The sequence below is a fragment of the Doryrhamphus excisus genome, linkage group LG19 (genome assembly GCF_037039965.1).
Source record: "Doryrhamphus excisus strain RoL-2023G ecotype Guam linkage group LG19, RoL_Dexc_Guam_v1.1, whole genome shotgun sequence".
Lineage (NCBI taxonomy): Eukaryota > Metazoa > Chordata > Actinopteri > Syngnathiformes > Syngnathidae > Doryrhamphus > Doryrhamphus excisus.
Window position 1 is genome coordinate 12,826,648 of NC_136375.1, and position 23,792 is coordinate 12,850,439.

The 23,792-nt window shown below is 41.8% G+C and overlaps 1 protein-coding gene across 2 annotated transcripts; it reads left to right on the forward strand.

Annotated features, from left to right (window-relative positions):
- The first annotated feature begins 1,538 nt into the window (after positions 1 to 1,538).
- On the forward strand, positions 1,539 to 22,510 carry akap7 (A kinase (PRKA) anchor protein 7). Of its 2 annotated transcripts, none has more exons than XM_058056305.2 (9): positions 1,539 to 2,070; positions 2,156 to 2,327; positions 2,415 to 2,563; positions 2,656 to 2,792; positions 4,236 to 4,396; positions 6,457 to 6,569; positions 6,844 to 6,890; positions 7,153 to 7,253; positions 19,235 to 20,161. In XM_058056305.2, the coding sequence occupies exons 1-9, from the start codon at positions 1,954 to 1,956 to the stop codon at positions 19,294 to 19,296; spliced, it is 1,059 nt and encodes a 352-aa protein (XP_057912288.2). In that variant the 5' UTR covers positions 1,539 to 1,953; the 3' UTR covers positions 19,297 to 20,161. The 2 variants fall into 2 exon arrangements, with proteins under 2 accessions (XP_057912288.2, XP_057912287.2); XM_058056304.2 differs by lacking the exon at positions 19,235 to 20,161 and adding an exon at positions 20,168 to 22,510 and having other exon boundaries at positions 1,541 to 2,070.
- The last annotated feature ends 1,282 nt before the right edge of the window (positions 22,511 to 23,792 follow it).

Genomic DNA, 23,792 nt, shown 5'->3' on the forward strand with positions numbered 1-23,792 from the left:
AGAAACCGTCTGTTTCTGTGTCAGGAGAATAGAATGGAATGGAATGGAATGGAATGGCCTTTATTGTCATTATACAAGATGTACAACAAGATTGGAGAGCTTCTCCTTTCAGTGCAGTAGTCAAGTTAAAAAAAAAAAGTATATAAAAGTAGAGTAAAAAAGACAATTTAATAAGATATATACAAGATATATACAAGATATCCAAAATAGACACATAGTATTGCACAGGAGCATATGCAGGAGCAGATATATTAATTTTAGTGCAATGATAAATGGGTCATAGTGGGTCATAGTCATAATGACTGGTGTATACAGATGAGTAAAGTCACATATGAGTGTATTGTAATGGGTTGTTAAATAAATAAATATGATTGAGGTAGTAACAGAAATACATCTTCATGCACAAAGAAACTGTCTTCCTATTTCAGCCACCACAAATATAGTATTACTGTGCAAATATTTGTCACCTACTTGCCCAAATACTGTACATGCACTCCACTGTGCACATAATCCTCCTTATCAGATACTTGTGATTGTACAGCTCTTTGGCAAACACCTCCAGTTATATCGCTCTGCTTTTCACTTTCAAGGATGTGGTCCAACACAGGACACATTACCCAGATAGACGATAGCCGAGACCAGGCTGTCTTTCGGTGCATTTCCCCAGTTTGTGCTTCCACCAGTGATGCTTTCTGCTCGTCTACTCAACTTTTTAATGTCAGCAATCATCACGCACTGACCGCTTTTTTTTTTTTTCTTTTCTGACCTTTAAGAACCAGAAAAGCTTGACGTTTGAGAGCCTCTCAGGGGCCAGCATTCTTATCTTTTAGAGCACAGAATGCTCCAAGGGGGCCTTGTTATTAGTCAGTCACATGGTTGAAATACTTGGCATCAAACCGATTTTCTTTCTTCTAAGAGTCCTCAGTGGATCAAAAGGCAACATCACGGGCTGAGAAGCAATAATGCTTACAATAATGCTTATCAAACACCAGTAATGAGCACCATCTTGCCTACACAACTTCCATTTTTATCAACCCTGCATCCTTTTTTTAAAAAAAAAACTAATTTCATGGCTGACACAGTGGAGATTTGATTCCAACGTCATCACGGAGGCCAAGTGTAAACATCTTATCTAACTAGATATCCAGAATCCAGTACTGTATGTACTATATTTGCTGACTGAAGCAGATCCACTCCTGGTGCCTGATTACCATCTGCTGGCCAAAAGCTGAAACTGTGAATATGTCATTTATTTAGTTCAACTGTATTGTTCACACTGAACCTCTACAGGAGTGAATTCTGATGAGAATATCTCTTTCTCATAACTTGTATAATACGAGTGACAAGATCTGTTAGCTTTAAATAAAGTTTATTTCATGCCATTAACTAACTTAACATAATTAATTGGATAAAATTTTGTAAAATTGCACTGGTAAAATAATTTGTAAGTTCAAAATAATTATATCTTTGGATATATTGTAGTTTTTCGATGACGTGTCAATTTCCAATACGACTTTTATTTTGACAAGTGACCTGGATCGGAAGTGAGACTGTGTTTACAAACAGACTATACTTCCGGTCTCCGAGAATCGCTCGATAGACGTCCCTTTTTCCTCATTTTTGGCCGTTTGTCAGAAGATTATGTTTACCGCCGAGGGGATTTATCGCACAAGAACAAGAAAAAACGATACTTGTGTCAGTTTTGTTTCTAGTTTCGTCAAAGTCAGATGCTAGCCTGCTAGCTTCACACCCGCTCCGCCAGCATGGCGGCTTGATTCATTTGGACAGGTGTGGAATTCATTTTTCAACGTTCAAAATGTCACGTTGAAGTGTTATTTTTTCTGGCGAGGCCTGCTACATTCTACTACTGAATCATCGTGGCATCTAAAGCACCAGGCCAGTAGTCGGTTATTAAACATTAGCTTATCGAACAAACTTTCTTGAGTGTGTGTCATGCACCTGGGTCGCCTCCTTTTCGGACTCCTATCGACTCATCCCAGAACTGCACGCCAGAATTTAGCAATCGATGTGCGATCAATTTGGATTTCTTATCGTCACGCAAGACCACAGGTAATGAATTTAGTAGATCTTTAAGCTCTTTAGAGTTTTCAGACAATTCTGAAAGCATTTTTTCTTGCGGGCTTGTCGCTCTCAGCTCAACATAAACAAGATGGCGTCTGTCGGCATCTCCCGTGATGATGAGCACTCAGCTGATGACATTATTAATAACAACAATGAGAAAGAAGTGGAAGGAGACGCTGGTCCTGAAGACATCCGAGGCCAGGTGAATACAGTTGTGACTGACACTGGAGCTCATTCCAAGAAGAGTAAGTTGAAGGAAGAGAACAACTAAGCACATGTATCAAATATACTGCATATGTAAAATAATGCATGGACGCCCTGTTTATCCCCAGTCCTCAAGCGGGAGTCACGCAAGAAGAAGAGGAAGCGGGCCGGCAGTGGCGGACGAGTGGACAGTGAGGAAGACGCAGAGACGAGGAAGAAGAAGAAACCCATCCAACGACCTAACTACTTTATCTCCATCCCTATCACCAGTTCACAGGTAAACCAAAACAAAAGCATTAAGCTCATGTTCCAGGTAGTGGTGTTGCCTTAAGAAAAACCTTTTGGCCATCATCCACAATCCTGTGACAGATAAGCTCAGCAGTGTCCATGGTCCAAGAGGCTATGCTGGAGCAGGAACCCCGCTTGGCCAAAGCCATGATCCCCGTCCCCACCCTCCACATCACACTCCTCGTCACGCATCTGGCCAACCAAGAGCAAGTGGACATGTGAGTGTAAGCGTCTGCATTTTAAGCCTGCTCATAATATGAGCTCAATCCTTAACAACTAGCACTATATGGCATTATATTGACTTGTTAGTTTACATGTGGGTAGCAGGTAGTAGGGACCCGATGAGAATAGGTCTCTCTTTTTTGTTTAATTGTCCTGTAGAGGAGGAACCTAGAGGCACAGCATCAGAACAGTAAAGCGAAAAAAACATTAATAATAATAAAAGCTCTGATATAATGTTCAAAGCATACATTTGGGAACATAGAGGATCTGAACACTGAGAGAAGCCCAAGAATAGACACGTGTCTCCGACACTGTTCAGATGAGTGTAGGGCGCCAACAGCAGTTTGTCTCTGTTCTATTTGCTCTTATCATGTCAGCGCCCAACAAAGTATTGTGCAAGCGTGGAGACTAAAAGTAGCAGATACTCCACTTCGCCGTGACTAATTACCAACATGTTGTGTTGGAGACTTTTTCTGTCTTATCTCTTCCTTTCAGAGCCTCCCAGCAAACTACTGCATCAGACCCAAACATTTTTCAGCACCAGATAGCAATAACAAGCCTTCAGGGGAGAGTGTTAAGGTGGATTTATTTGTGGAAGATGGTGTTTTTGTTAGGGCCTAAATGTTATTTATTTCAAATACAATATTTTTATTCATTTAGACAGGGAACCATACGTATTGTGCACTCCAGCCAGCCAATCAGATAAATGTAGTCATAATAAAAGGTGTGTCTGTGTCTCTATATATCTATACCTATATCTAGATATAGGTATCGATATATATATAAAATGAAAAAAACAACAATCTGCAGTAATTTTACAGGATTAAAATGGTTATGCAAGAGAAAAAAACAACAAAGTTGAAATATTAAAGACTAGGCTTCAGCATGCCCGCGACCCTTGTGAGGACAGAAAATGGATGCATGTGTAATTTTCTTAAAAGATGTAATGAGAAACACAAGTATAATGTTGCCCTTGCATCCTTGCAACCCTCAGTGGGTCCAAATGTTTTGGACACCTACGACATATAATATAAATCTCATGAATACAGAAATACAGGAAAAGCGGTAGAAAATGAATGAATGAGCACAATGAAATATTTGTTGTAAATAAATACTAATACTTAATAATACTTCTGTAAGGACTTAATTTCCTGGGGTAATATACCACTGTACTGCATCTATTAAAAAATAAAGGGAATCCCTCAGAGCTCAAACATGATGTGCTATATAGAGTCATATTTTATTTGCCCAAGGCGGTCATATAAAAGCCTCCTTTTAGTGATGTTTAATCTACACTAAGTAGAAGATGCCCACATTAGTAATCACTACATTCTGTCATTATGTAACATGAGAGGGGGTGGGGGTCGGGATTAGTGTGCGATTTTTGTGTCACTGTGTGTGTGTATGATGACGTGATACATGTGCGTTATTACCGTCAGGGCGGCGGCGGTGCTGGCCCAGGTCGAGGCGTCATTGGCAGAGCTGCTGGCGGGGGCGGATCTGGTGCTACCCTTCTCGGGCGTCACTCACTTCAGGAACGAGGTGGTGTTTGTCGGCCTGACCCCCGGATTGCACAGACACACGCTGCAAAGCCTGGCAGGTCAGTCTCACACACATTATTTACTTTTTTGTGTTGTGGTGTTCATATCATTTCCATTTCCATCGGAATTGTTGATATGTGGAAGCTAATGAGGGGGCTCTTATGTGTACCTAATGTTGTGGCCATTGGTTGCCATATGCTGGACCTGATGAGCTAACTAACGAAAAAATTCTGAAAATATATAGCTGTGTACATTTATACATATACATAAATATTATCTATGTAGTTCTTATTTCATCAGGTTTTGTACCCCCGTTTGGCGTGCCTTTGACTCTGTTCCTGTAACACGGATGTTTGCAGAAGCTTTTGCGTGTAGGGTTTTGGTTTTTTTTTCGTGCTTTTGGCCATGACATTAAGCCGGAATTTTTAAAGAGGATTCTTGCTCCATTTCCAACACACACTCACATGCCAAGTACTTATCCTCTGGTTTATCGTATTCTAACATACATTTGAATTGAATTGAAATCAACCTAAAGTAAACAGGAAGTGAGAGGAGGTTATTATTTGTTACAAAAACATCCCACACACAAACACACATGACAGGGATACTCTGCAATCCTCCACGTCTTTCGTGTTCGGCTGCTTTTAGGAATCCACTATGAAAATGTTCAAACACATACACGTGTTTTTTTTCTTGTGGATTTTTGGTCTGGTCCTCCTAAAGGGAATTTCCTGCCTGGGCTTTACACTAGACACAAAGAATGAGGCACATATTAAAATCTGAAGAATAGAGGCTTCACAACCCCGGAGGGGACTTAAATGTCTGCGCCACTCATTTAATGCATCAGCTCCGCATTTTCTAGATTTTTTTAATGTGTTTTCCACTCAACTCAGTTATTGAGAAACATTATAAGTCCCTGAGGGCAATTAGACCAATCAGCCAAGCATCCCGAGGTACTTCAATTGCCCTACCGTGCGATAAACACCTTTTAGACACAAGATTAGCCACGTAGATTACATTATTGATGACTCCTCTAAAAGTGCTTTTATTCACTCCAGGAGGCCAAGTATTGAAGCGTAATCCTTTTAATTACACTTCCTCAACATGAAGGTGGTTGTTTTGAACAGGATAAGTAGAAGACGACAGGAAGCGTCCCTCCCATCCTCCCCGTCTGCAGCCTCCATCGCTGTTATTGATTACATTCTAACCTTACAGCCCCTGGTGAGCTGCAATTCTTAAAATAACACTCCTCCTGTGTGTGTGTGTGTGCGTGCGCACGACCTTGTAGGTACCTGCTTTTACATCCTGTGATGCGCCTCAGCCACAGCAGACTACCTCCTTTTTGGCATCAAAACTGTTGCACCCAATCAGACGGACAGTTTCAATCCTCCTATAGGAAATGATGGCATCTGTTAATAACCTGTTCCAGAGTCTGTGGACATGATAAAATCTATACACAACACAACTGTCACGTAAAGATGGTAAAACAGGTGAGCTTGGGTGTCCAGTGTGCAGCCTGGGGGCCATTTGCGTCCCCCGACATGTCTTTGAACTGGAGAACTTTAAAATAGAAATTAAAAAAATCAACAAAAATAAAATAAAAATTTGTCATAATTTAATTTTTAAAATTAGTAGGAAAAAAAAGTTGGCAATAGTCTGAGAATTGATGTCGTAATATTATGAGATAAAATCATGTAATTGAAAATAAAGTAAAGTAGGTTGGGAGGAAATGTCACAATGTTAAGAGAAGAAAATCAAAACATTATGGGAATAAAGTCATGATTGTTAGTGGAAGAACATTTTCCAAGATTATTTAAATAAAGCTGAAATATTTGGAACGTTTAAAAAAAAGAGAGAGAGAGAGCGAAAACCAAAGTTAATGCTAGGCTTTTTCACCGATATCATAAAGCTGAGATGCAGTTTGTTCTTGAAACGTATATCATTTCTTAGCATATTGTCACAAAATTGGCCCTGTTTGGACACCAGTGTACTAGCTTCACATTGCATTACAATGAAAGACACAAAAAAGACAAAGCAAACAAAAAAACATCTTCATTCTTTGGTGTTGGCTGAACTGAAGTCTCAGGAGATTTGAAATTTGGGGATGTTTGTGTTGCAGACTTGTTGCGCGGCCGTTTTGAAGAGTTGGGCCTCCTGCAAGGCGACGGCCGCGGGTTCGAACCCCACCTCACCATTATGAAGCTGTCCAAAGCGCCAAAACTGAGATCCCAGGTAAGAACAAGGCAGGAGTGTCCAAACCTTTCCGACCCAGATCCAGGCCACATGGACATGGAAAATGGAGAAAGGATGCCACTTCGACATTTTCTAAGACCTGATATATTTTTCCAAGAAAAAACTGCATCTCATCTTTGTCATATAGATGAAAGGCCTATTATTAGTATGAATTTGGTTTTTGCTGTTTTTTTTTTGTTCAATTTTCCAAATATTTAAAATTTCTTCTTGAATAATCTTTGGCTGATAATGATTATTCTTTTGTCTCCCAAAGGGAATAAAACGAGTGGACCCGGCACTTTACTCCAACTACACCAGCAGGTACGACTTCATTGGAAACTCCTTTAAGTAGACCTGTAGATCAATGCAAGAGCTGTATCAAACATTCACCCTTTTGTAAAGACAATGCAGTCAGAGAGGTATGAGTTGAAAAATAAGTGTAATATTGATGGTGTTATGGTTGTTTTTTTCTCCCTCCCTTTCTTTATTTAACGGAGACGTGAGATCCATGTATGAGCTTTAAAGAAACATTCACACATCATTATCTGCATTGTAGTTCAATTTGGTGTGAATTGACATGCAGGTTTTTCGGCAACCAGACGGTGGAGCGTCTGGATCTTTGTTCCATGCTGAAAAAGAAGCAGGAGGACGGATACTACCACACGGAGACATCGCTGCAGCTCGGTCAGTAGGCGTACGCATCTCACACTCTCGAAACACACACACATGCACACCAGAAGCGAACATCAGGCAGGTAGGCGCAATGTTGAGCCACCAGAGGGAGCTGTTAGCTCGACCTCTAGTCAGCTTGTCCCTGAGACGTGGCAAAGCATATTTTACTCCATCCAGCTGGTGTTGTTTAGTTTATTTTCCAATTCCAGAATTCTAATTCTGTGACTTGATGCCTGGATATGAATCAAGAGCCATGTTTTTTAACAACGTTATGGAGGGAATGGGCCCATCCATACAAATCCATACCTAAAATCTTGTCGTGCAGCTTCTCCCCTGTTTAGTACTGTGTGTGTGTGCTGTCAATCATCTGTCACGATGTCTTGCGGACCACTGGGCTGTCAGAATATGTCGAGAGGGTTTAGTGAAAGACTGAGCATGAAAACGCTTGACTTGTTCTACAATGACACACTTGGAGGGGTGAATCTAAACATGCGTGACACTGTTGCGTTTCTATGTTTGCTCTCGTGCCGCAGTGACGTGAGGACTAACGGGAAACGTGCCAAGTAGACGGTATCCTTGTTAATGTTAGGTGCTAATGTTATAGCCAAAGCCTGTGACAACATAAATCAAAACACGTGCAAATAAGTAGCAAGTTAGTGGAGGGTGATGCAAATGTATGGATGCATTAACTTGGCCAGCCAGCCTGGGGAACCTCACTCCAATTCATCTTTCATCCACTCCAGACCTGAAGTGATTGCGCCCTCTGCTGGCTGCTACCATCCAGTAAAAGCCTTCTTACTTTGTTCAAGAAAACAAACGGATACAAATATTAAGATTGACAAATCTCCATGTGATTGACAGGTAAAAGTCAATATACCTCACCCCGAGCCTGGTACAAATGAGCGTCTCCATGGCGTGACCTTATGCCGTTCATCGATTTCCTCTCTCCGCCCGACTTGCTCTTCCATCAGACTCAGTCGATGAAGGTGACATTGTTGGGCACTCTGAGGTGCCGGGGGGCCAGGTTAGGAAGGTCCAGCTGCTACCTGAGTGATGAGAGGACAGAGCCAGGAAAATTGGAACAAGTCTGATTGTCACGATGAAATGGATGATGGAGAATGGACTTGAAGATTGGATGGCCAGACAAAAGCGTCAAAATGAGGGCGGCGTGTAACAGACAAAAGCGGGTGACGGATGCTAAAGAAAAGGCCAGTCTCGCCGCTCCATCACAGATGAAAAGATATTGAAAGCAATAATAGGATATGATTCATTCCTTTCATGATTCCGCTATTTGAATCCACCATGGTGCAACCTCCATTTCAAAATATTTTTTCCTTCATGAAAATCACCTAGAAGTGGTCGGATATCTCCTCTGGGCCGCACGGTGAGAGTACTTAGCATGTATGCCACACAATCAGGAGATCAGGAAGAACTGGGTTCGATTCTTCCTGTGCTTGCGTGGGTTTTCTCCAGGTACTCCGCGTTCCCCTCCCATTCCAAAAACATGCTAGGTTAATTGGCCACTCCAAATTGTCCATAGGTATGAATGTGAGTGTGAATGGTTGTTTGTCTAAGGAGACCTATTATATTCATTTGGTATTGAGTTGTGGACTCCTATAGAGTAGCTACACACAAAAACCCACACAGAAAGCTTTCTAGATCTTCCAGACTCTGCACCTCTTCCTGCAGTGTTTCCTGCCTTCTGCGGTCTGTGTAATGTAGTCCGCCCCAGGCCCTCCTGTGGGTACTCCTGTAACCCAGCCCACTCCGCTATGATTGGTCGTAGTCCCTCACTCCGCTTGCACAGCGAGTGCCTGGGCATGCCCATATAAGGAAGCCCGGGCTGCGTTGACGTCGGTTGAACTCTGTGTTTAAAAAAAAACAAAAAAAACATGAGACTACAACACAGTAACAACATTTATAGGTCAGAAAAGAGGAAAAGCATAATAGGGCCCCTTTAAGACCCAACAGCGTAAAATGTAAATTCTTGCAAAAAAAAGATTTTGATCACGAGTGTAGCTAAGCCTCAGATCTTACCCACGCGTGATGGTGATTCAAGCACCAAAGTTTTATGTGACATTGGAGGCATATTTTCCCCCATGTTGTTGACCAAATTCCAAGTTTATTCTACTGTATCCCATCCCTGTTTCATGACTACACTGAGATGTCTTGACTAAAACGGAAGGTCAGAGCAAATGCGAGGCAGTGTCATGAATTACAAATAACACACAGAACTCTGATTTTAGACCTGAAAAACGAAATACTTCTTGTCTTTTGACTCGTGAAAACTGCATTAGACAAAGGACAAGGACACTAAATCATTACAGCCATAAATCTCATCTTGAGTCCAATCTCCTGGGACAGGAACTCGATATTTGTGTCCTGAGAACAGCTGACTGAGGTTACATTATCATAGGAATTGGGAAAGGATGGATGGTGCTTTTCCCTCTCTGAACACTTCCAAAACCTCTATTCATGGGGTGCGCTGGTGCTTCTTTGTTTGCACTTACATTTAATTAAAGCACAGCCAATCCATTATAATGAGCTAGACCACATTGTCTCTACTTCATTCATTTAAGCACGACCTCCATTTAGCGAGAGCTCCGTGCAGTCTGCTATCACTGCTGCTTGCAAGCTTCTGTTCCCGCTGAACACGGCAGAAAAAAGCAGAAGTGTTTAAATGTGTCGGCTACGTGACAAACAACATCCCAGTGGTACGTAACATACAGGTGTTCTCACCACAAAAGAAGCAGAAAATACAGAAATAGCGACGTGGGAGGAGGTCACATGTACGCTCTAGCTAAAGAGCAACCTCAGCACCCGATCATGCAAAAGAGCAAATGCAGCAAAATAAAAACAAGAGCCTGAAGGTCAACACGTGAGTTCTGCGTGTTCCTTGGGGGAAGCAGTTTGTCAACGCAGCCTCGTCAATATCGTGTGTGGTAGAAGACTCGCCGCCAGACATGGATGAATTATCACTCCAGTGCTACTAGTGAGCTACTAGCTACACTGCTAGTGTAAGTTTGAAATCTCAAGGACTTACAAACAATAGTTGATGGGATTCAAACAAAACCGTCACCTGTGTCTTGCGAACATCAAAATCTCCGGGTCGAATATAATAACCGTGAAGACCCAAATATAGGACGACCTCTACTTTTTCAAAACCTTTAAAAAAAAAAGAAGAAAAAAAACTATATACACATATATATATTTATTTTTTCTATGCGCCTCCTGTCATGCTTTTAACTCCACTCAACACTGTAAACAACTAAACAGCTGTGTGAACAGGACGCCTCCAGTCCATAATGAATATGACTCCAGAAGCATTGTAACGTGGCCAAAGGACACATGACTTTGTATGTTAGTATCGGGTGGAAGCAGGGAATGAAAGAATCCAGCCTTAAAGGATGTACTGGGTTTAAGACAGTACTTGGAACCAGGACACAAGCTGTAGAGTACATTTCAGTACAAGCCAGATCTTTGTTTTTTTTTACATTTAGTCTTGCCGTTGCTTTGGCTTTGGTACAAACAGCTAACAGTTGTTTGTCAGGCGCTCTTGTTGTTGCCTGGCGAGGACGCCTTCCATTTGGCCGTGCTGGCACCGCACAAATTCAAGTGCACTTAATCCAAGTGACAAACAAGTGGAAAAAAAAAAGTTATTTATATGCATCACACATTTACGAGAAGTGGAGTGGGCTGAGGATGGGTGGGGGGGCTTCATACAAAATGCATGTTGTCTGAGCCTTGAAGTCGAAATGTAAAAACGGCATTAAGGCCACTAGAAATGCACCACTTTGACTTTTTAGGCGTCATAGCTGCATCTGGGCTATCCATGAATAATTAAAACGCATTATAAAGAGTACAAGCACCTTTTAGTGGGTTACCTCTAAACTAGGTACCCCAATACTACACCAACCAGTCTCCACTGTGCCCGCAGTCTCCTCTTGGATAAATTGTGCACGATATAAAAACAGCAGACCAGACCTAATCCGACCCTTAAATGACTTCAGATCCACTTGCATGGTCACTTGGAGCAACTCAGCTTTTTTGCAGATATTTTGGCTAAATACATAAGGCTAATAGCTATGGCAATACATTATGGAAAGGCGTGGTTTACTTTTATCAAGGTACTCACAGATGTAGGCAAAAATTGTTTTTCGAAAGAATCGGTGATGCGTCTCACCGCAATGGCAACCCACACGCACCTCTGAACAGACGTCACAGCAAATTCTTCAGCAAAAATATTGACCCCCGTTCAAAATCCTTTAAATTGCTACAAAGGCATAAAGGAGCGCATACATTGCAGCAATTTTTACTCCCATAAAACACAGGAAAATGTGTGTGATGTCAAGCTTTAGCACATGTACATCACTTTCTGGATGCTTTGTCTTCACAGTAACAAGTAAATGTTTTTATGTAATGTCAACAACTACACAAAAATTGGATTTGAACAAAAAAAAAATCCAAATTCGGCATCAAACCCTGCAGTGTGAACGTAGCCTAAGACACCAGCATCACCATACACTTTTATCAAAGTTACGCTTGGATGTTATGTTTAAATGTGGTTAGCTTCTTTTTACACTTGGAACTACTACTTAGTAACAACTAGTTTGTTTTCTTATGCCTGTACAGGTTTAATAATGGCTGCAGTTTAGAACAGATTATGCCTCTTTGCACGATTTGCTATGGGTTAAAGTGTTTCTCAATACGTTGGACTTCTTTCCGCACACACACACACACACACAGACACACACAGACACACACAGTCAACCTAAGCAGTATGAAAATAATAGGCATTCGTATGCAGCAGCAAGCCACAGCTGCTGGCTATTCACTAGGCATTATTCAAGCTACAGTGACAAGGAGGGGTGGCGCCTGTAACCCCTCCCTCCTCCTCCTCCTTCCTCCACCATCTCCTCTTCCTCCCATACACACACACACACACACACACACACACACACACAGTCTGGCATCCTCCTGCTGCCTTTTTCATCGCCCTGCTCACACTCGTACCACCAACGCTGATTTTAGCATCGTCTACAGATGCACTCTATGCATGATGTTGTACACCGTCATTAAACATTTCAGTCATCTTTTTTGCTGCACACACTCACACACACACACACACACACAGAGCTATCTCCCGCCCTCTCTTGCTTGTCTCCGTCCTCCACCTCCTCCTCCTCCTCCTCGCTGTGTCAGTGCAAAGTGGAGCACAAGCGAGGAGCCACTCGTTCATTTTTTCTACTGCCTTCACTTCTGAGAGAAAAAAGGGCAAGCCCCCTCCTTTTCTGTTTTTAATCCTCTCGCTTACGGTCTTAGCGCCATCCTTGCGGCGTGTGTGCACGTGCCTGTACGCGGGCACACCGGTATCGATCTGTGGGACAGTGAACTCTTATTCTAAATGTGCTTTTAGAACAAGGAAGGGGGTTCAAAAAAGGGAGGAGAGGGGTCGTTGGAGACGCCATGGGTCAACTATGCTGCTTCCCTTTCTCACAAGCCGAGGAGAAAATCAGTAAGTGTCCGCCATGTGTGTGGGTGTGTGTCTGTTGTCCGTACCCAGTGAGGTCCACGGTGACGTGTGTGCACGCATATGTGCCTTTTGGGGGATTGCGTGTCCTGCAGATGATGACCAACAAGGAGCATTATTGTTGTGTGTGTGTGTGTGTGTGTGTGTGTGGACAATTGTAATAGAGCACGCTGTTGACAGTGTTTAGCGGAGAATGACGAGGTCACTCGGATGGCGGCTGCGTGTGCTTAGCATGTGACCTGTTAGCTGCAATGGTGGCACACAATAGTTGACTTGTGTGGTAGGTGTGTGCACACCAGTCCAAGTCCCTCCTTAGCATGGTGGTGGTAGTGTCATGCTCTGGGGCTTGGTGTCTCTAAGGCGGATAATACGCTGAGCCAATTACGCCGGTCTCAAGCCTGAATGGGCAGCTCCTGAACGGCTCCAAGACCACTGGGTGAATTTCTGGCCTGATCTCACACAGTCGAAACCCAGTTGCAAGTGGATTTCCCAACTCTGAGACGTTTGCTGGTGCAAAGTGCATGAAGAGCTTTGCAGAAATGAAGTTATGTAGACTTTTCTGTGAGCCAATGGGAGCCTGGATCTCTTTCTAAGAGTTTAAGGCCCAAATGGACACGTACACAAATAGCAGTTGTTTTAGATGGTTAACCACTGCGGTCTCGTGTTTTGACTTTTTGTTGACATACAGTGTGAGTTTGACTACAACAATCCTAAAATCAAACGATGTGATGATGTTACTTACACATCGCCCCTCGCTACATCACGGTTCGAACATCACTCCATTGCGCTATCACGGTTTCCCAAAAATTTATTAATAATTGCTGTTTCGTGGTTGACGATGGCCTGTTATTAGTCAAAAAAATCTAGAACGACAAGTGATATGTAGTATTCTGGCCTCTAGGAGTAAGTAATTTACAATCAGTTACACTGATGAGACATCACCTTGCAGCCATGCATGTCCGACATGATATTAAAAAAAAAACTTCCCTCCTATTCCGTGTGGAAGTGGTATGTTTTTGTCTTCTTACTTTGTTTTAAAATGCAAATAAACAAATAATAATAATAATAATGAACAAATAAATCAGGAGCATCCGCTGTCTCTAATGTCCCTGCAGTCATCCCTGAGCCTGCATAATAGTAATCAACAAAGATTAATAGGAGTATAAATGTGACTATAGGGGTGTTATTTTGTGTCTGCGAGGCTCTCACAATGTTAAAAAAAATACGTATTTAGAAAGGTAGAAACCGGTTTTACCTACAAAAATATTTAGCTTATTCATATAGAATCCTACTAAATTGCGGTCAGGCCTGTAACCGTGATAAATGAGTACAGTTAATACCGATGGCAGCGGTTTGAGTCTGGAATAGATTGATTCCATTTCCAATATTGGCCACCTACAGGACTTTAGTGGCGCTGCATTGACATGAACTTGACGTTTGCTTTGACTGACCATCACCCGCTATTACATTGTACATTGTGAGATGGAAATGTAACAGTAACTACAAAGTGTAAAAATGCTATGACAACCATAGAACAGGAAATGCAATCTAACGTGACTCAAGAAAGTGGAAGACGCTGTCATGGCTAAAGTCGATGTCGGCAATGAAAACACATGAAGGCGATACAAAGTATCCGTGTACAGTCGAAATGTGTAGCGACTGGTCTGCATGGCGGCTACGAAGGTTTAAAAGGTAACTTCCAGCATCGCTTGTACAGATAAGCTTTTACGATGGCAGCAGTTTGACCCTGTGCACAAGCGATGCCCTTGCAATTTGACCGATTCAGAGCACTTTGCAAGGAGATAGACTCTTCATGTGCATTAGATAGCAAAATGCTTAATTTTGAGTGTGTGCACACTGGTGCTTATTGTACACACAAAGCGATATGGTAGCACTACACAAGAAACATACAAGGTCAGTCGATTCAAGTGAACTGCCATGCTGCTATGAGTGGGCCGCATTTATTGCACCGCGCTCACTTAAGTGCTTGCATTATCGCTGCTGCACAGGTTGATGATTGAACCGGGAGGCTGTTTTGCATTCAAAGTCATCATAAATGCAGACTTTGACACTGCACGTGTGTCTCTTTGTGCACGTGTGGGTGTATTAAACACAATTCTGATTTAAAGCGGCCAATGCTGTGTTTTCCTGTTTATTCACCCGCCTCCACCACGCACGTGTCCACACGCTCTCTCACCGCTTGCAGCTGCATGGCCATAAACAGTCCAGCCACTGTGGCCTACTTCTTGCGGGCTGACGGGGGGGATGGAGGAAAGGGGGGGAGCAAAGGAGGAATGCTGGGGGTGAAAACTAATGAGGGGCTGAGCAATAGGAGGTCGAAGAGATCGCATGTGAGTATTGCCCCCCCCCGTGATATGATGACAGCGGCCCCAGCGAACACACAGCATGACGCACGTTTGCAAGCAAACACTCCAATTGTTCTCTGGAATTGAGCTGGAAAAAGTCAATATGACTGCAGATTGTCTTTGCCTTGAGACTTTAGTTATTCAGTGAGAAGAGAGACTTGGGAGACTGGGCGTGTGCATGAATGGGTGCCGAGCTTCGCATGCAGATAGAAATGGAACAGTGAGACGTCTCCATCCAGGTGCTGTGTGCAGTGTTTAGCATCTAAATGTAAGCATTCACATGTGCAATAGATGAAAGGGAGGGATGAGAGGAGACTCGGACAAGTTTTCTTCTATTTCCAGGTGATGCCTCATGTATTAACTATTTGCACGCTCATCTTTTTCCTTTTAAAACTCAACAAATGTGAAAGCACTGAAATATTCATCGTCTCCGTTCAAGCTAAGCTAAGCTAAGCTAAGCAAGGTAAAACAATTACAGAAATACCACTTTTTTAGCCCCAATTATAGCCATTATTCAATCAAGGTAGGAGCTGAAAACCGCTGAGTACTCCAATTAGGTAAAAAGAAAAATTCGGCCTGAACCGCTGTGGCTGTAGGCAACCTCATGATGTATTTCTTTAAAGTGTCAGCCCATGCCTTTTACCCTTGCTGTGTATGACCATGTGGTCATTGAGCCACACTTTCTCATGCACCCCAAATCATTATTAACAAAATTTTCAAAAGTCATCCCTTTCAATACCGGTCAATTTGGCTGATTTTTCAAGGCACACTGAATATTGAAAGAAAGACTAGACTCTCATCTTTCATCATCTTTCATTGTTCTTTAGTAATCAGCAGTAGAACATAGCAAAGCTTCAGCACAGTATCACTTCCAAACGCAACAAATTTCAAGATTTCAAGCACAACTTTTTTAGCATGAACAGCTTGACTTCGATGCTAGAGTAGCTAACTCGTGTCAAAGGCATTTCCTGAGGAAGTTGCCGCACCACCACCACCACCATCATCATCATCATCATCATCAGTGCTGCAGATCTCCACTTGATGACCATCTCCTGTCCTTGGTCTTTTACAGTACTAGTCCTTCAAGGTTGTATCTAACCCAGGGGTGGGCAAACTTTTTGACTCGCGGGCCGCATTGATATGACAAAATTTACGGGGGGGGCAGACTATATATTTTACACGTAACAGTCCACCTGGTATTATTGTATTTGTAAAATTGTCATGCAATCTGCTATTATTATTTATTATTTTATATTTATATTTCAATATTTTAAAAATAATAAAATATTATAATAATTACAATAAAATTAAAATAATAATTAATTATTATACTATTATGTAAAATATGCAAATATAACAATAATATTATATATTATTAATATAATAATTAGCATTAATATAATAATTATAATAATCATAATTGTTCTAATAATAATTATAATAATCTAATAATAATAATTATTATTATTATTATTATTATTATTATGTGCTTGTGTCCCTTTTTTCAGGAGCACTTTGTAAACAACAGACCATGTCAAAAAACGATATTGATAAAACCATCAAAAGGTTGGCTCAGGCCATGATGCCAGGTTGTATGTTGAGTTTAAATGAAATACTTTGGAAAGATTGGGCGGGCCGTATTCAAACACTTGGCGGGCCGGATGTGGCCCCCGGGCCGTAGTTTGCCCACCCCTGATCTAACCCATCCTCCCTATCTTTCTTCCACCTCAACCCTCTGTTATCCCGCCGTCACCTGCGCTAATTTCCTCGCCCAAATCTCCCATTTTTATGCTCGGGCCAAAAATAAATGTGTTCACATTTTTAGTGTTTAGTGTAGTAGTGCATGGCAGCGCTATTCCAATTTTATTAAGGCTATAAATGACATTATTGGTTGCGTGTGTTGCATAGCCAATACTACATTGTAAAAAAAAAACAAAAAAAACACTTCCCTCCTACATTTTAAAAGCCTGACTGGAATTTGTGTCAGAGAAGTGGACCGCTAAAGATAAAATGTGTGTGTCAGGCTAGTATTTGAAGTACTTTTGTTTTTCAAGCTCTCCTGAGTCTATCGGGGCCCAGATGTAAACACGGAATCTGCAGTGCTCTCAAGCCTTAAATAAAATGTTTGGATGTCAACAGCCTGTACGCTTTGTCCCCCGTCTTGTAGCGAGTGAAAACGAAAGCAGCGTGGATACGTGAAAAGAACGGCACGCTCCAAACAAGCTATACGTACTTTTCATACGTGAAAGTGTCAGAGGTGCTATGATACTTACACTTTAATGGCAGCATCATGCTAGGTCAGCCTAAGGAAAGCAAAATCATCAAATTTAAACAGCATACATGACTGACGGATAGTCGGCACAGCTCCAAGCTGCATTTTAAGATGTGTAGCGAAGCCCGGGGAAGGAAAACAACTTTTAACAGCGAGCATTTTGGGCTGATAAACAGGCTCTATGGACATTTTACTGATGGAACATCAGTAAAAACACGCTTTTGCATAACAGGACCTTGAAGCATGGAGGATTCTTTTGGCCTTCATGTTCACTGTTGGCTCTTCAAACAGTAACAGATCTCGCTGGCTCCTTGAAACACACACTGGTTTTGTCATTGCTGCTTTGTCAGCTTTGCCTGTTCTCTCCAGCAACTTGTAGCATGTTTGTGCATCTCAATGGCGACAAGAAGGATGGGGACGCTAACACGGCGTGCACGTTTCTTTACAGCATTATACAACATAAGGTGGCCAGAAATATTTCAATATTGAACAAAGCAAAATTTGTTCTCAATCAGAACTCACTCCACACTCTTTATTGCTCTCTGGTTTTACCATATCTTACTTATTGTGTGGAAATATGGGCTAATAACTATAAAAGCAATCTTCACTCGCTAAATGTACTGTAAAAAAAGGTCAGTAAGGATAATTCATAATGCCACCTACAGAGAACATACTAACTCCTTATTTCTAAAATCACAAATAATTCAACTTGCTCATATAGTTAATCTATAGTTAATCTAAAAATGATTAATTAGCTAAAAATGTAATCCAATACTTCTCTACAAGAGAGGAGAAATATGATCTCAGGGAAGAAGTAAATTTGAAACACTTCTATGCTAGGACTACGTTATGCTAGCCATAGCATTTCAGTACGTGGAATCAAACTATGGAATGGATTGAGTAAGGAAGTCAAACAATGCACAACGATGAGCCAATTCAAGAAACAATACAAGCAGTTGATGTTTGCTAAATACAAGGATGAAGAGTCTTGAACCAGTCATGATGTGCTATATATATCACTATATTGATACTTACTATGGTACCCATTATGGCATTGAATGCTCATATCACCTCATACTTTGGTACGTGACAAAATAAAAAAATACCTTAAACTATATTAGGAAAGCAGGAAGTGAACAAATGTAACAGTTAGTGATTGTAAAAGTACCAGATGGAGGGGTAGGATTTAATAAGCTTTGCTTCTTCCTACTCCTTTCGGACATGTGGAACCGTGAACTGATTATGTGATGCATTCAATTGTAATCTGATGCATGTTCAAATGAAATGAAACCATTACCATTAGCATTACAGGGGCCTGAATTAGCACAATTTCTTTCCAAATGATTCATGCTGGCCTGAACACAAACACAGCAAGGCGAGCAATTGACGAAAGGCCTTAAGGCAGAAAAAAAAAAATAAAAATCATCATTCCCACAGCAGGTTTCCACTCTGAATTATTCACACTCTTACATGCCTTGCTGCTCGTAGTAATAACCATTCATGAAAACATCCAATCAGTTCCTATCGCACTCCTACGTGAAAGCTCTGCCAAACATCACCTTGGTAACCACTGGTCCAAAATATGCCAGTGAGTGAAGGAAACATTCTTTTGGATGTCCCATCTGGACAACAATGCTTTTGAACTTTTCAGCATGCTTTCATGAAGCCTTGGGTCCTATAGGGCAGCATCAGCATCAGCATCGTCAGCATCTTTTCTTTTTCTGCTATCACACAAAGGAGCTTTTATGACAGGAAACCCAGGAGACATCCCTCCGAATGTGCCCTTTTTTTTTTATTATGTAACATGTTTGTGTTTATGTTGCAGATTTGACTCCGCACACGCTCCATCCCAAACGTTCAAGTATGTGTCGTCAAAACATACATTAAAAAAAAAAAATCAATCATACGCTGATTTATTATAACTCACAATGAATCCCATCCATTATCATTGCAATCAGGAAATTGATGAGTGATGAATGATTTCATGGAACATGTATGTCTGATGTCTGATGTCCTGGTTGATCCAAAGCAATCAGTCCATTCACCTTCATTGATCCAAGCTTTGTTTGGTGCCGCCGCCTGCGAAAAGGTCATAAAAGAGACTTGTTGCGCTTTCTTCTGCTGTTATTTTAGGAAGCACAACCACACACACTCAAAAAAAAAAACAAGGAACAGCGGCACAAACACACACAAAAAATCACATCAATGAGATGCATAAGGCAACACGTGGTGTTTATAGATGGTAATTTCATGCAAAATAGATGCAAGTTTATGTGACTTACTTTTAATATTGATCACAACAATATTCCTGCATCTCGTTGGCCCTTTGGAAAATGAACGCAATCGCTTTCCAAGTCCATGTTGTCGTCCGTGACAAAGTTTTGCTATGAAATTATTACAAAGGGGGCGGCACGGCGGTCCAGTGGATAGCGCGCAGACCTCACAGCTAGGAGACCAGAGTTCAATCACACTCTCGGCCATTTCTGTGTGGAGTTTGCATGTTCTCCCCGTGCATGTGTGGGTTTTCTCCGGGTACTCCGGTTTCCTCCCACATTCCAAAAACATGCTAGGTTAATTGGTGACTCCAACTTGTCCATAGGTATGAATGTGAGTGTGAATGGTTGTTTGTCTATATGTGCCCTGTGATTGGCTGGCGACCAGTCCAGGCTCCAACATCCTCCGCGACCCTCGTGAGGAAAAAGCGGTAGAAAATGAATGAATGATTACAAAGGTGTGTTTTTTTGTCTCTTCATCACAGGTGGGCGTCGCCGATCAGAGCCCGACGAGGCGGAGCTCCTGAGGATTAGCAAGCGATTGGTGGAAGATGCCGTCAATCGGGCTTTGCAGCAGTACAAGCAGGAAACGCTCCAGAACGGGGGCGGGCCCAACGTGCCGACCGAGGACACGGCGACAAAGAAGGACATGACACCTGACGCCGCCACAGACGCCAGGAAGTGACATCATCGGAAGGAGTCAGCGACCCCACGCAGCTCGGCATCCACCGGGCTTGGCTAACCGGGAACGCTGTGGACAGCTAGCCGAAACCAGCGAGCTAACCTCCGAAGCTAGCCCATCTTGCTAGCTTGACTCAGGTAGCAGACGGAAAAAAGTGCCAAACGCTCCTCGGCGCCTCGGCGCGGGGTTGTCGGGTATCTTGTCTTCGCTAAAGGCTAATTTGCTGCTTTACATCAAGAGTGGTGGCTCACGTGGTTTCTATTTTATTATGGCAGAATCAGTCCGAGATGCCAAAAAGCGTTGCTTGGATTTGTTAAAGCACAACATGTTGCACGGCCAAAGGCGATGTAACACTACGCCTGTTCTCCTCGTGTCCTGTAGGGGCAGCAGTGAGACAATCATCGTCCAGCTCCGGCAGCCAACGTCTTGTTTCCGAGTTAGCACAAAAAAAGTGTCCTCTGTTAACACTAATCATGCTGGCGTAGAACCCAAAACTAATACCAGGAACGACCTGCTTTTTCATTTTTTTTACCTTACTTATAATCACGTTAAGTCTTCGCTGACAATGCACAATTTCACCTCACTTTATTCATTTGGGTTGGCGGCCATGTTTGATGTTTACGACCGATGATGCTAGCTGCTGAGCGAAGCCCTCTCGCCCCCCTAGTGGCCCGGAGCCCCACCCTCTCACACGCACTGTGAACGCTAAGGAACATTTGGTCGCGTATAAAGACGCGTGAAAGAGTGGCGCCAACGATAAGTCTTCTCCACCCCCCCCCCCCCCCCTCATCTTTTTCCTTTGCTGCCCAAGGAAGATCGTGTATCTACAATAGGAAATGTCTTCACAATATTCACCGTGTTTAAAGGAAAGCAAGTCTCTCCAAAACACTACTGTGGAAAAAATCACGTGGAAAAACAGTCAGATGACAACTTTCTTCTTTCATTTGGTAATTACATTTGTTTGTATTATGTCTGTCAAAACAATGCCTCTCCAATTTCTATTTATTTTTACACAAAAAAATATTTTGTAAACACATAATTCACATAATTCATCGCCTTTTACGGAAAAGTCAATTTGTTTTGTTTTTAATACAAAAAATACGACTTGGACTGCAAAGAATGTTTTACTGTTTTTTGTTCGTTTCATTTGGTAATGAGATTTTTTTGCATTTAATTTGTATTTCTTTTAGATTTTTCATTTGTTGCCGTCCGAGGAAAATTATCTATCTCCAATTTTTATTTGTATTCTATTTTATTTTAATGTATTTTTTTATTTTTAATTGGAATTTAATTTTGAGATTTTTTTTTACATAATTGGTCACAATCTAAGGAAAAACACAATAAAAGATGAATAGTTTTCAAAGACTGCAACAAATGTTTTATTAATTTCATTTTTAAAAAGAACAACTTGAATGAAGTACTTTTTAAAGACTGCAATGAATATTCTGATATTTATTTGTCTCCAGAACATGGCGTATCCTCATTTTTGCTTTGGTTTTTATCCCTCCAAAAATGTTTGTTTTGTAACAGAATTCTTTATTTTGCACAGAATTCAAGCGAAGGAAAAGTTGTTGTATTTATATGAAAAACCAAAAACATTTTCAGTTTCGGGAATCCGTTTTTTAAACCACTCAAAATCAGGCGCTACATGCTTATTGTAAACGACTGTAAGGAATATTCACTGCACAATGAGTCCGAAAGTCTAAAAGCAACCACAAGGGGGCGTCAGCTGTCCTTCCGTCTGTTTTTATAGAAACTCTTTGCTCACGATGAACCTTGTGGCTTCCTGACGATATTTGACTGACACAATAATTTGATTTCCTTTTTTTGACGTCTTGATGTTAGTATTTTGTGTTGGAGAGCGGAGATGAAAGATGGCGGCCGCTGATGTTCGCCATCAACTGCGATTGAAAGTGGCCTTCAGTCACTCTTGCTTTTGTCTTGGTTTTTCCCACGAGGGCGTTGTGACGTCACTTGTTTCTGCAGCAAAGACAAACGTTGGACTGTTGTGCTTGGAAACGACCTCCATCTTCGACTGGCAGCAGAGCGCTCCTGGCTTATAGATGATCTTTGACTTTGTGTTTCTGTTTAGCCGCTACACACTTGTTGTCTTTTTCAAACTATGATGTCGAGTCATGTTTTTTTTTTAATGAAAACAAGAAGATTTGTGTTTGATTTTCATCTTTTGTTGTCACCGAGTCCTTAAATCTTCTTCAAATCCCCTTTAATACACAACTTGTCCTTTTGGCCCGCTTTATCTTCACATGTGTGCGTGTGTGTGTTCTATCTGTGTGTGCAGATGATTTGATCAGTGCTTCTCCAGGGACTTACTTGTCTCATTCCATTATCACAGCAAAGAACTCTTGTGTGTGCGTCTGTTTGCTTTGCGCACGCCTGTGTGTGTGTGTGTGTGTGTGTGTGTGTTCATGTTGTCATATCTTCACAATAAAAGCGGATATGAGAATCCAAAGCAATATCCTTGTTTTCATGTCACTTGACAAGAAACAACTCTTGTCAAATAGAGGATCTTTGACGACAGTTGGATGGTTTTTATTGTGTGTACTGAAGAATGTTGCATAGTGAGACGTTCTAATTAGTCACAGCTTTCATTGCACCAATCACAGCTGCTGCACATGCCTCCATTTTGGATTCATTACACACACACACACACACACACACACACACAAAAAGATGCAGTCACCTTTTTACCCCCTACATCTCCTTCGCTTACTCCCTCCATCCCTTATCTCCTTCTCTTACCTCCTACATCCTTCATCTCCTTCCTTCTTCGTTGTCCTCCTCCCTGCATCCATCTATATCCTTCCAATCCTTCACCTGCCTCGTCCGTCCTACCCGTGCTTCCTTTTTGCTCACTTCCTTCCTCCCTTCCCTCCTTCCTTTTCTCCTCCATCCTTCCTCAATGGGCTGTGATTCAGTAAGAAAGGGTTGGCAGATCATCACACACACACACACACACACATACACACGTGAACACAACAGACACGGGGACACACTGGCTTCGCCCCAAGTGCACCCGTCACCATGGCAACCACAGATGAGGAATGGAATTGTGTGTGTGTGTGTGTGTGTGTATGTTTAGCTTATGCTTCCCATTTAGACATAATTGAATGTGAAAGAGGAAGACTGTTGTGCATTTCTGTGTGCGTATAATTTCCATTGTGATTAATACTCACATGTATTTACTAAGGCTGTCAAAAATAACGAGCTAACGGCGGTAGCTAATTTATTTCAATAATTGAGTTAAATTTTTTAGCGTAAGTAACGCATGCGCATTGGGCAAGCCACCGCTCTCTGTTATGACGACAGACGCCGGCATAGTGGAGCTCCCCACAGAGTCACACGGAGTGAGTATGTCGCCTCTGTATATTCTGAGCTGAAAAGTAGTAACTTTCCGAGAATAATGTTAT

Coding starts and splice junctions, on each gene's coding strand:
- akap7 (XM_058056304.2), top strand. CDS start 1,954: ATGCACCTGGGTCGCCTCCTTTTCGGACTCCTATCGACTCATCCCAGA. Junction 2,793..4,235: donor AACCAAGAGCAAGTGGACAT/GTGAGTGTAAGC, acceptor TATTACCGTCAG/GGCGGCGGCGGTGCTGGCCC. Junction 6,891..7,152: donor TACTCCAACTACACCAGCAG/GTACGACTTCAT, acceptor ATTGACATGCAG/GTTTTTCGGCAACCAGACGG.